This window comes from Buteo buteo, chromosome 1 (assembly GCF_964188355.1).
Source record: "Buteo buteo chromosome 1, bButBut1.hap1.1, whole genome shotgun sequence".
NCBI lineage: Eukaryota > Metazoa > Chordata > Aves > Accipitriformes > Accipitridae > Buteo > Buteo buteo.
This window is the reverse complement of record NC_134171.1, coordinates 59,594,481-59,608,240: the sequence shown is the minus strand read 5'-3', so window position 1 is coordinate 59,608,240 and position 13,760 is coordinate 59,594,481. Positions and strand designations below refer to the sequence as shown.

Below are 13,760 nucleotides of genomic sequence, written 5' to 3'. Positions count from 1 at the left end.
CTGGTTTATGGGAATGTATAACTAAAATAATAAATAAAAACTTACCATATTCAAGCTAGGATCTGCCTGTGAGCTGCAGAAGATAATCCTTATTAGTATAGATTCTCTGAGCAGTGAATGAAAAACCGATGATATCTGCACATGCTGCACCAACACTTTACACACTGTGGCTGTATGAAACCAATGGAACTATCAACAAACATGACATGGGTTAACTGAAACCAAAATTTTGCGTTCTCTTCTTTTAAAACAAGAGGGACACCAGGGATTTTTTTTTATTTATTTTATAAATCAATAGCTTTATAAACATACAAATAAACCAAATATATTATATTTGTGTTGAAATACCATTTCAAGGTTTTACATTAAAGATTATTTTGAGTTTAGAGCTGAGTTTAGAAAACATTTAAAACTCAAAACACCCTAATTACAAAAACATATCAGCTTAATTTTCCTATCTTATTCTGTAAAGAACACTATCAAATTTAAAATTAGATCCCTAGACTGAAGGAAAGCAAAGTAAACAAAACACAGGGTAGAATATGAAACTAATTTGTAAGGAGTATGAAACACCTTTGTTTAGACAAGAGTCAAAGTCACAAATCTTTTTTTCCTTTGACCGGGGAAACTTCCAACTAAATGTTGACTGTCATTCAACACAACTCCTTGATTTTAAGCACGCAAACATGTTTCACCAGAGATAATCAAAGTACAGGGATCAAAGTCATTTTACTGTCTAGCTCTCATGGAAATTAAATGCTTTACTGAATCGGGGCCTTTATAGCTGGACTCTCTTCCCATCAAAATACACAAGATCAGTGATGAACTGTGAAAGACCAGGGAATCCAAACTAGATGCTTTTAACAATGTTAATGAAATTAAACTATACTGAACTTAAAATCAAATCTATCAAATACTAATGGTTCAGCCCAGTGGTTGTCCTCTCCTGAACACAGTTTAGTATGCCAACTCTTCCCAACCACTTCTCTTTTCATGGAAGTACCCTTGTTGCCATTCACAAAAGAGAACGCATCTTCATTGCTACTAGTTCCAATTAACCTCTGGAAATGCCTATTTTACAAGTTTATTCTGAATTCAGAACTGATGTGATTAGAAAACAGACTTAATTCAAAACCACCAGCAAAAATCACTTTAGAAGATAAACAAATAAGTGACAACCCTCTACACAACAAAGCATTATAATTTTTGTAATTCAGACACCTTGGGCTCAATGTTCTTACTGTTTACACCAACATAAATCAGAACCGACTCCACAAAGTTACTCAAGTGTGTAACTGTTTTGGACAAAAGGTAAGAGCCTTTCAATACTCTTTCCCTTCACTGGCCTACAGAGCTGGTAACCAAACAACAACATCCCATACCTTGCTAGCAGAATTCTAAAAAAAACAGAAAACAGCATGGTAAACACACAAATCAATAACATTTGCTACTATTATCCAGCTAATGAATTACAAGGAACACAGGTTGTGGGCACTCTAGTGGAGTTTAAAGAAGGTGTCTGATAGTTACAGTAGTAGGCTTCAAAGACAGAGAACTGAGAGATCCCCTACAATGAAAACATTATTAGTAATCTAGCTGATTTCTAGATATCTTCCAATATGTTCTGAAAACAGCCTTAGGAAGTCAAGACTAGTGGTGAAAATCACTTGATAAACAACTAAGCTATAACTCTGTATACAACAGAGCTTTATAAGTGAGTTAGTTCTTAGTAAATAACTGGAAGGGAACTGTAGCTGTTAGAAAGCCAGTTACAAGAAAAATTGGTGTTGTTTTCCAATTGTTCCCATGGATTTTACCAGGCAGCACAGATCAGTTACATGGAAGTCAGTCTAAACCGAGGTGGTTTTTTGTTTGTTTGTCCCACTCCTCCTGTTCTTTTCGAGCAGCAACTGGCCGGACTTCTTTCCCCACACTAACTCCTATGTAATGGACCAGGGTTTGCTGCCAGACACACTTCTGTGAGGCAGGGACAGTTCCAGCACATGCTTCCTCGCAGGGCTGAAAGCAGACTCAGGCCCACTGCCTCAGTCCAGAAACAATCCAGTAACGCTCTGAAAGACCAGTGTAGATCGGAAAATTTAATGAAGAATCACCTTTCCCCTCAAACATTACCTCTCACTTCATAGATGTGACCATCATTAATACCATATGCTCACAAACAATCCTCCAGCCCACCAAACCTGAGAAATACAAGATCCCATTTGGTGCTCACTTACAGAAGCAGATACAAGAATATCTGTGGTGAAGTCCAGGAAGTTACATTGGCCTGACAGCAGTGCTGGGGAGAGGCTTAAAGTGTCCATGAACAGTATTTTAATAAAAATATTCATTTTTAACTCATTTTCCTGCATCATTTTCCATTCCAGTTTCTCTGCAGTTGTCCTTGTGGCCCATTTTCTAGGCGGTTTCTGGACTCTGTGTATGTGTAAAGACCACTACTTGCAAAAAACTCCATTAGAAAATACTTATCTCTGATAAATCACCCACTTGGCTGTTTTCCCCTCAATGTCCTTTTAGCAGGCAGTTAATGAAGTTAGCAGCAGTGACCCTTAAAGTGATACTTACAGAGTACTCATTGCTAATACATTGCTCACAGTAATTCTTCCAAGCAGACATGACAGGGAAGGAGTGGCAGGGACTTTTCTGTTTTGTTTTGATTTGTGTTTTTTTCTAAAGCAGATTTTAATGAAAAAATGAGGGTTGCTTCAGTGTTTCATGAGTTCCCATTCTCTACTGACTTCATCCTTCCTCCTTTTCCTACTCAAACCCAGGCTGCTTCTAGTCTGGCTGCATCAGCAGGCTGGCTGGGGCAAGCTCGCAGGGCTCCCTTTCCAGCAGGGACTTCGGGTGGATGCTCCAAGGAGCCTGGGGAGGGCCCTTTGCTGCCCCCATGGGCTGACGTGCTTTCTCACCAACGGGAATCTCTTGTTGACAGCCTTGTTCTTTCTCCTCTTCTGCCAGAGTCTCTGCTGCTTTGTCGTATGTTATAGGCTGTTCCACTGGAGAAAACCGATATGTATTACTGAAAGCCATTTGAGAAGCTTCACAAGAACTAAGCTAAAAGAAAGCTAATGGCATCTTTGAGAGAGGAAAGCTATGAAAGGAAGCACAGAATTGGGTTCAGAAAATTACAAAACCAACTCATGTCAGGAGAACAAAAAAAAAAGAGGCAAAGTCAAGAACTTGCTTCAGAGTTTAAGAAATTACTTGTCCTATGCAAATTTCATGGGTTTCCATTTTAATACATAAGAACAGGAAAAAGCATGCCCAGGACAGGAAGACTACCTGCCTGGCAAAATTAAAGCCCCTGCTCCAAAGTCAAAATATCTTAGAATTATTCACTGGCATGGTATAAGAACTTTCTTTAACATGCTAGAAAAGACATCAGTTTATTTACCAGTCTTGTCTAAAATGGTTGAACCACTTCTGCTAAAATTTTCAACTAGGAAAAAATCAGACACCTGTCATGGGAAATTTCTGTTCCAATAGCTGCATCTGATAAAACTATAAATGAAAACAGAGCTTCCTAATGGGAAACATCAGGCTTCCTTCACTGGACAATACAGTTCTACACGTGTTCACAATATTAGTCCAACCAAGTAAATGTGAGGCATATTTTCTACTGATGAATAAAGTGACTTCCCATCATATGTCTAAGGACAGGATGGGCAATTTGGAAAATCTTGTGAGATGCCTGCCCATTCAAGTATCCTCAGACATTTGTCTTTGCATATTTCTAAATGATGGATGCAAACCACATTCTCTAGTAAATTCTGTAGTTAGGAGGTATATATGGTAAAGAGGACAAATGGTTATCAGTCTTTCTCCATCAGTTCTCACCATCTGAGCAATTAGGAGATTCAGTTGCCATCCATAAGGCAGCATTTCCTAAAACTCAGAGCAGTCCAGGTGGTAACCTGTGGTCCATGGAAGCCTGTTGTGTGCTTCTGTGCTGCCTGCTGCCTTTGCACCAGGTATGGGAGGCACAACTCCTTCATTCATCTCTCCTTTGCTGAAGCACCAAACAAGCCCCAAGCAGTCAAACATCTCATTTAACACAAAAAGCAAAACTGCAGTTGCTGCCTCAGGGCAAAAGGTTTCTGGGGAGACCTGGGCTTCTCACACCATTTCAGTTATCCTGCCTAAATGAATAAGAACTCATTCGATGGATATACATTTCCCATCAGTATGATGGGCATAACTTCACTTGCTATGAAGCAAACCTGTGAAGATCTATACAAATGCAAAAATATTATATTATTACTATCATGAGAAGCATCTGGCTTCTTATGAGTGTGAAAGCACTGCTGTAGTGTAATTTCTCATGAATAATCTGGTAAGTGAAGGACTGAATGGTCTCTTCACAGCAAAACAAACACAGCTTCTGCTGTGCACAGCAGCTTTAAACAGGCCAGAAATGTAATTCTGATTTCTCTGTCTCCTCTATCAGCCACTGCTCCTGCTGGTACAAAGGTGAGGAGAGATCTAATAAGGAAGGAAATCCTACTCACCATATTCTGAAGGACAGGCAGGATGAGGATCTGCTGTCTCACACTCTATTAGATCAACCGCTTTAGTCTCCGGAGAACTGTTACACTCCTTAATAACCGCAAACTGGAAATACATACAATATGCACAAAATATACAGACCCCAAATTAATATAAAATGAACTGGTTTTCTGAAACCCAAGAGGCAAACTGGAAGGGCCACACACTCCAACCACAGCAGGGGGAAAAAGGTCACCTTGGCTTCAGGGGTGACCCTTCCCCTGCAGATAATTAAACATTTGAGATGATGACAGCCCCGGTCTTTGGAAAGTGCGCGGTTCCAGTCTAGTAAAGAACTACCCATTCTCTTGCCTTGCAAATCAACCTTTCCAGATGCAAGAACAAAAACTCATGAAAATCAACCCTCTCCATAGTACTGAGGGCTACTTTTAAAGTATTAAAGAGACCTGCAAACCAGACAGCAGGAAACCCTGTCAGACACAGGGAAGGAAGCAAACCTCCCTTTCTGGCTCTCAGCACCATCTGGGGGTGCAGTTCCATCATCCCACAGTGACAGTGGAAGTGACACCTCAGAAGCAGAAGATGGGACCCTCTGGGGGAATGTGCTGAAAAAGACCAGGGGGGGGAAACAGAAAAAAACAGGAGCAGAGGAAAGCAATGTGAAGCACTGTGCTGAAATAGTATAGAGGGAAAGAGGGAAACCCAGTAAAGGGGGGATGTTTAAAGAGCAGAGACAGGGAAGAAGAGAAAATGTCTGTAAATAAGATGTTCCAACAGAAGGACCGACAGATTCAGTGGTCCAGGTGGATAATTGGTGGATTTATGTGGATAGATCACAGATGTAGCAGGTGTGACTATTTAGGCATCAGTTCATTTACATAAAATCTGTAGGCTTACAGCTGCTAACCCACATGTGACAGACCCCTGGAGGAGATTCAGCACTGCACAGTTCTGCAAAATATCTTTGACTGTGCAAAGCAGAACACTTGCTGGATGAAAAGTCTCAGAACAGCATCAAAATCCAGGCATGTGCAGAAGTTTACCAAGGCTTACATATCCCTAGGACAAACCTAGCCTGGATTATGGAACTCTAATACAAATGTGAAAAAATACCCAGGCATACCCTCAGCTAAATGTAGCCTCACCTGGCAGAATAGAAGTAAAGGGAAAAGTGCATGACACTTGGACAATTTATAGGTATAGTTTCAGTATCATGATACCTAGCATTTGATATGTGTGATAGTGTAAAATCTTTTTATCCTCTGCATTAACGTAGATGGGCAAGAACAAGAAAGTCTTTACTCTCCCTCTCCCCAGTCTCACAAATGAGCAGTAGCACTATGGGTTACAAAAGAAGTGAATTTCATGAGCTCTTTACAGTTATTGCATACACATCATCCTGTCCCCATATGAAGTCCTTCATTAGGATTATTAATGCTGTGTAAATCAATACCCAAAAACCTCTTCCAGTACCTTAAGAGTTGAGGAGCTATAGAGTTTTCTATCCCTGATGTAGTATAATCTCTTTTTTTACATAAAGCTCCCAAATAATCCACTTTAAGTGAACAGTAGAAATGGACAACTTCCTGCTGCTTTTTGGCAACTCTACAGTTTCTAACCTGAGTGCATGCATGCATGAAGCCCCAGTGAACTTAACACTCGATGGCTACATCAGCACAGAGCAAATCACGCGCATGAAACCACAGGAATCCATTACTGTGTAAGCATCAATAATTAGCAAAGGGTCAGTGATTTCCTCTTCCAGCCTGCAACAAACCATTTGCAATAAATTACTTTATTAATGTATTTGATGTCTCCCAGTACAAGAATGCATGGTGAAATTTAACACGAGTGTGTAATAGATGAGTAGGTTGGATTTGGTTTTGTTGATTCGGTCCATTGCTTAGCTGTCTAATTACTCCTATATTCAGCAAAAATATCATTGACCACTAGCATTAACTGTGGGGGCAACAGCAGGTGGGGACAGAGCTGATGAGCTGCAGGCCTCCTACAGCACTGCTCCCAGGCAACGAGCTGTTCCCATTCCCAACAAATGTTTCTGATTTTCCCAGCCTCATATATTTTGCAAGCTGTGGTTTTTGTCTCTGCTATGAACAAATGATGGCATCGTCACGATTCAGCACATTTGCTGTCCAGCATGTGGAGTAACAAAGCGCTGGTAATAAAAGATCCACAAGAGTATGCAGTTGACCAGCTAAGGAACAATATGTTGTAACCAGAGTCAAGTAAATTCAGTACTCTCAACATATATTTGATAGTGTGTTTCAGTGGCTACCCACTCACAAATCCTACCAGACACTCAAACTAAACCATTTGTGAGGCCTTCTTCAGGTTGATTAAAAATGCTTGGATTTTCACTATAAATGTTCTATGATATTCAACCCCTCAGATTCCCAGGTAGAACAAACTCATCTCTTTCTGGACTCAAAAATTTGGAGCAGAGTCAAACTTCAGGCCATTTAAAGTCAAATTCTTTTGTGACCATGACTACTATGCACACAATTCTTGTACCTTTCCAGCTATAGTTGGGTGTGGAAGGCTTTAAAGCCTTGCAGTAATACCTATACTAGAAAAACTTTGTGCAGTTACCCCAGTAAAAAGGCATGTGCTTCACTAGAGTTTATCACCAATCCTGTACAAGTATAAACTCTTCCCTTAGTCTTTCCCAGAGGCATAGCTGTGCTTGTTTTGAAGAGTGGACGCTGCTTAGCTAATGTGATACTACCTGGACAAGTATGGTGATACCTGCATTACAGCAGCTTATTCAGAGCTGAATGGTATGTGTGTGCAGACAAGCTCTTAGGGTAAGTCACACATTTCTGAGATAGGAGTCTCAGACCGGGCACAGAAGTAGCCACAGATGCCAATTTTGTCACTTTGGCCCACTTCAAGTTTCAATTGCCATCACCCAGCAGTGTAATGTCATTTTAATGCCAGTGAGAATCAGGTCCTTAGATCAGATCTTATGGGGCCAAATTCTCTGATGCAACTTCAAAAATGACAACAGAAACAGGCCAGTACAACCAGATCATGATGGCATTTCTACCTACACCAGTGCAAAATTGGTATTTTATATTCCCTCCCAAACTGTGTGATAACATTCTGGTTGTTTTTCTTTACAAGGCAGCAGCTTTTAAGACAAAGACATTTCATTTCATCAATCCCCAAAATAAAAGTTCAACATCTCATGTAGCACACACAATACTTGGCTTCCAAGGAGCCTTTTTTACAGAGGGCATACTTTCCTGTGAAAATAACTCCGTGATATGCCATGTCATCACATTGCCATTTCCTTAATTTAGAACACAGTTCCCCAACTGTTGTGTTCAAAGCTAACAATAACACTGGCTAATGGTTGCAATACATCCAGGCAGCTGTGAACTTTGAGGGATAACAATGAGGTAAGATGAACTAGGGTTCACAGCAAAGCACTTGATGACTCTAGCAGTTATTTAATATATTTAAGATGTGAATTATTTGATGGATAATCTCAAGTGGATCCCTAACACTCTTTGATCCTTCCTGCTTCCCTCTCCACTCCACATTAATATAGTTACCCGAGACTTGTTGCTAGTAGGTGTCACGTTCTCATTGTCAGCGCGGCTGCTGGCATCTCTTATCGCTTCTGCATAGAGATTCTTCTTATACAAGTTTTGACTTCTGCAATAGAACAAAAGCTGAAACAAATTCTTTTGCTTTGGGAGGAACAGATGCTGCTTCCTTTCACACATTATTCTATAGGTATTTACAGAAGGGATATATATTTTGTTTTCTTTCATTGGTTTGAAAGGGTGTATTACTGTCAATTACCGCACAGTAGTTAAAACAAACAGCTTGTCAGAAACAGAAGTCAGTAAGAAGTGAACAAATTTTTGTTCTAATGTGCCATCTGTAAAGGGTCATTCATTAGAAAAAACAATAGACCTCATAATTTTAACTACCCCCTTCCATTTTCTTATATCATTCTATTTATAATACATTCCTCTTATAAAGATTTAGGTTTCAGCCAATACAATGAACAGCGTTTGTGGGTGAAGCTCAGAAATAAAAATCTGAATATTTTTGTACACCATTCATAGTTACAATTATGAAAGTCTCTTCTGCATTCATCTGCATCATGTATGGAGGACAACAATTGCAAAAATTACTATGAAATAAACTGAAAGCCTCAAAAACCTTGGAACTAAGACATTTCCAGGGAAAAGCATGACCAACAAATTAACTCAAGGAGGGGGAAAAGCCAAGAGTACAACCTGCAGCTGGAAAAGGATACAAATAATCAGCTCTAAGTGGCTAGTTCCAGAAATTAAAAAAATTGCTATTTTTACAGTAAAACAGCAATCACTTAATAAGGCAGTATTAAAAGCCCATATAGGCCCCAACATAGAAAACATGGTCCAAAGAAAAAGAGTTCATTTACACTGCTTGAGATTCAAATCAGTACATCTTTACTGACTTTGCATACATGGTTTTTCTCCATCTAGACATCAGCTAACAAGATTAATGTTACACTCTTCAAATTCTGGAAGTCTCAAGTTAGAATATCCTTTTACTCAGTCTATTTTAAATGAAATTTAATAGACATCTACCAAAGAAAATAGGAATTTCCCTTTTATTTCTACATCATATTCATATACTAACTGGAAAGTGCATCTGCAGTAATTATCATATGTTGCTCCCTTCATGAGTATATAATGTAAATAAAATTTGCTTTTTGCTAGAAATGAGGAAGACCTGTCTCCACCACAGATTTTCTCCCCAGATTCTCCATAACGTGTTCCTGTGTATTCAAACAATAAAAAAACCCAACTGTCTCCAGTAGGGGATAAGACTGGGACTGCTAATATGAAATCAAATAGGTTTCAGATCTGAGGGTACATCCACAGAGCAGAATGCTGAGAAATAAAGTAAAATAGTCCTTTTTGACTTTTCCTGACACTGTGGCAAGGCTGCTGTTCATGTCTTGTCACCTGGATGTGCTCATTTCACACTGCAGCTCATAGCGCTGACAAAACTCAAGCCTATTACTATAGAGTTGTAAAATCCCTTGTACAGAGCTCACACACGGGCATCGTCCTCAGTGGGATGCCCCGCTCAAGAGGTTCACTAATTCTACATCTTATTTTACAGCATGCAGAGTAGCAGATGCCGGGCATGGGAGTCTTCATGTGTGACTGAGCACAAGCAGACGAGGCAGTGAGATCTAGCTGACCGAGCATGGGCAAGAGGCCAAGAATTTCTCAATCCTAATCCCAGTCCTACTGTCATTTTTTGCACTGCCTTGGCCAATTGAGGTGGAGGGATTCTGGGTGTTAAATCTGTGATTCAGATTATTTTTTGTTGTTGGAAAAAGAGTTGTTTCCTTGCTTCCCAAGAAAGATAGGAAACTTGGCATAGTATACAGTCAGACTACATGAACCTAACACTAAGGATGACACAGTGCTCTTCAGCAGACAAGTCATTGAACAAACCAACACGATACTTTGGGATTCTTGGCCTCCAGTTTACACATTTTTTGAATTGGCAAGTGTGGATCTCCAACTTCATTTCCTCCAATTAAAAGGAGATAGGCGTCTGCATTTTAGAGGGGAAGGAACAGGACTATTACAGGCTAATTGGTATATTTCAAAATACAGTAGATAATATGAAAAAGCAGTATAGCAATTTCAACCCAAATACTGGTTTCCAGACTCCAGTTAAATAGGGATTTTAGGTCAGTGGTTTCATTTTGATCTAGTTATGCTAGTAATAGCTGCAGTACAAATTCAGTCAAGCATGTAATTGAAAACTTGTTGTTGGGGTAAATAGTTATATTGATCAAAAGCATTTGGCAAGAAAGAAAGGTAAATCAGGGAGAAATAACAAAAGAGAAAGGAAGGGAAGAGAATGAGTATCTTCACACCTTAAAACCAGCCACATTCTAGCTATTTTTCATGACAATTTATATGACATACATGGGAAATATAAGAATCTCACAATTTGTCTATTCTGAATGTCTCATTCCACTGATTAGCTTCTGAATCCCAGGTCATGAGAACAAACCATGCTGCGCTTAGCTTTAATTCTGGACATCTACCATTAGTTAATAGAAAATAAGAAACATGGCAGCTTGTCTACTTTTATGGACTAAATATGCTAGGAACCATTAAATAAGAATGGAAAATATTGGCTTCCATAGTTAACTTCTTTTGTAGCTTAACTTTTTATGCCTAGGAGAGCCTAATTTTAAAATTAACCTAAACCACAAACAAAACCCCTGCCCACGGAGGGCAGGTTGGCATGCAGCAGGAGACTTGATTTGGCTGCTGTCTGGCTTTTTGTTTGTTTACTTTTCAATATAAATATACATTTAAACAAGAACCTCTGAGAACAGTTATCTGCCAAGGTCATGGCCAAAAGACTCTAACTTATTAAATGCTGAATACTTTCCAGTCCAAGGGACATCGATGACATTTAATTTCACATCAGACTGGGTTCTTAAACAGTGAGTGTAGGGATTCTTTTTGCCATGAGAAGAATCCCAAACCTGCACAATTCATTACAGCCATGGAAAATGCCAGGGAGTACTTCTACAACAGATGTGCCTTAGGCTCACATCCCTAATTTTACTCTTTCTACTGCCAGGTAAAATGCTTTCACATACTGGAAGATGCTGGAGGCATCACTGTGGAAGTTTGCTATTGGAAGGTTAGTAAGCTGCTTTTCTCAATGGCAAGGAAACTTTCAGGTGCCACTCTACACTGAAAGGGAAACAAAACCAAACTAATGGGATAGCTAGCAGAGAAGAGCCAAACCCTACCATGACAGTTTCAGACATCTAGAGCTCTTACGGGAAACCAAGGAAGAAGTGAATAGCATGGCTCCTGAACTCTCTCATCAATACAAATTATGGCTCCTCTTCCAACCTAATCAGGTCTATCCTTCTTCCCCCCAGACACATGTTACTCACTAACACCAATGTGATTACTGCAGGCAAGGGACATGCCAGAACTTTCTGAATTATTCATAGATCCAATTACTGAAAAGCAAAAGAGTAGCAAGGATGATACGGCGATTTCCACCAGCTGAGGAACAGCTCGCGTTCTTCACCATCAGATCTCTGTGAAAGTCAGCAGGACCTTAGTCCCCGTGCCACACGTTCACAGCACGTGTTTGGAAGCACTACCTGTGGCAGTAGGCAGCCAGGGACCCCAGCAGCAGCAGGAGGACCAGCACTGCTACGCACACCGTGATGGTGATATTCCGCATCTTCACCCGCTCAGCATGCTGCTGCTCCCACCACTCCAGATCGCTGAACTGGCACCGCTCTCCGACGTAGCCCGTCACACAGCTGCCAAAAGGAAGTGAGCACACTTTGTAACTGGCGGCAGAGGAAAAGCCCCGGATCATCACTTCAGTCACCTTGCTTATTGATTTACCATTGGCAACCGCTATGGAAATACCTGGTTTAATTTAGTAATTGTGAAGACAAAATTACTTTAGAGGAATGGCTGTCAAAACCTGTAGAATTCAATATGAGAAAGGTTTTTTTACTATAAAGCTATTGAGTCACCTACAGAATTATACAAAGATTATAATTTCCAAATTCCAATGGTAAAGAATAGAAAAAATAATTTTCTCTTAAATCCTGCCGCGTGATTAGTGTTTCCGCAAGATTTTCCATTTAACTGTTTACAGCAGCAAGCTTCCCTTTCTTTGAAATAGGCAAATAGGACTTGTTCGTATTTTCAGAGCGATTTGGTTAAGGGAATCAAATTTTAATCTAAATCCTTACTTTAAAATAAAAGACGAGTGAAAGTGTTTAAAAAAACCCTAGTATGGATTAGAAATATCTTCAGAATTAGTTTTAATACAAGCTTCTTCTGTAGGTAGTTTTTGTTTGTTTGTTTTTACCACTGTGAAACCCAATACAAAAATTACTTATCATTTCATGAAACCCTAAAATCAAAAATTAATAGGAAGTGAGAAATACATCAAGAATCTCAGCCTAGTTTTAATGTCCAAGGTGAGAGACATAAAAAAGGAAATAGTAAACATAAAAAATGACCAGTCTACTCAATTCATAACAATCTCTCAGCAATGTAGGCTCAAATCCTTCTCACAATTCTTATCAGTCTAGTTTTATTCAAGTCAGAAGAGCTAGTCAAATGAGCAAAAGAAGCAGGATTTACCTGCAGCAGCTTTTACGTAATGTCCTGAAAACATTATATCAGCATTCATTATTAAATCAGGCACAAGCACTCTCATTCTGTCACAAATTAGAATGCATATATGTCAGGAGGCACAAAAATGCTAATTTTTAACGTAAGATCAGAATAAATTCCAAACAAGCTAGAAGATTTACTTTCTAGTGTAAGAGCTTTTATTAATTAAAACACAAATCACATTTGGTATGTGATTTTTGCTAGATATTTTTGTTAGATAACATTTTTCCATTACTTCGTTTTGGTAGTTCATATATACAGCCTACATGAATGAATGCTGCCATCTAGTGAGAATTCAACAATGTGAGAATTCAGCAAGGTCCACACACAAACCTTGACCTCCAAGAAAACGGCTAAGCACAGTTGCTTCTTAATTTTTTAAATGGCTTCCACTTCCAGAACTGAAAAATATGTACATTTGGATTCTTATTCTGCACTAACACCTAACAAATAGAAGAAAAAAGATGTGATCTGATTTGAAAGTTCTGCAGTTGTAGACTCTTCAGTTTCAATAGGAGAAGCTCAATGAAGTGAAAAAAACATAGTTATCAATGCCTCTAAAATTTACACTAAAAATTCATAACATATACCAGAGATGACCATGAGTCTCATCTCCTGTAATGGCTTTGCCGAGCTTAGGAAATCCATGGCACAAAGCATCCACTTCATTCCCATGTATGTACATGAGATACATTCTTTTCATATTCCTGCAGGTACAGAGGTCTGTAGGTAGGGGAGACCATCCATATTTAAAAATAAGAAAGCCTAGGATTTGACAGTGCTTGCAGGAATGGCCTGGTACAGAGGTTCCTGCAGGTAGATTTGGAGGAATGGTGGGTCAAAGAAACCCTTCAGCACAAAGCTTGCTCTCCTCACTCCAGGGTTACATGATGGCCACCCGAGTTACTGAGACACAGAGGGAGATTTGCCTACTACAGAACAGCATCCATCCCCTGCACAGGTCCTCACTTACCAGGTGAGACCCCAGGGGAGGACGCAGGTATT

At 39.5% G+C, this 13,760-nt stretch overlaps 1 protein-coding gene across 5 annotated transcripts in view; it reads right to left on the bottom strand.

Annotated features, from left to right (window-relative positions):
• Positions 1-270: 270 nt before the first annotated feature.
• EGF (epidermal growth factor) overlaps positions 271-13,760 on the bottom strand; it is a 65,369-nt gene continuing 51,879 nt past the window's right edge. For 4 of the 5 annotated variants that reach the window (XM_075032884.1, XM_075032898.1, XM_075032912.1 and 1 more), the window contains 4 exons: positions 11,717-11,881; positions 8,109-8,211; positions 4,533-4,635; positions 271-3,020 (listed from right to left, as the gene is read on the bottom strand). In XM_075032884.1, the coding sequence (XP_074888985.1) occupies positions 2,800-3,020; positions 4,533-4,635; positions 8,109-8,211; positions 11,717-11,881 (592 nt within the window). In that variant the 3' untranslated portion in view covers positions 271-2,799. Of the gene's footprint in view, positions 3,021-4,532; positions 6,707-8,108; positions 8,212-11,716; positions 11,882-13,760 lie in introns of all 5 variants that reach the window. The other variant, XR_012651102.1, reaches the window with a different exon arrangement.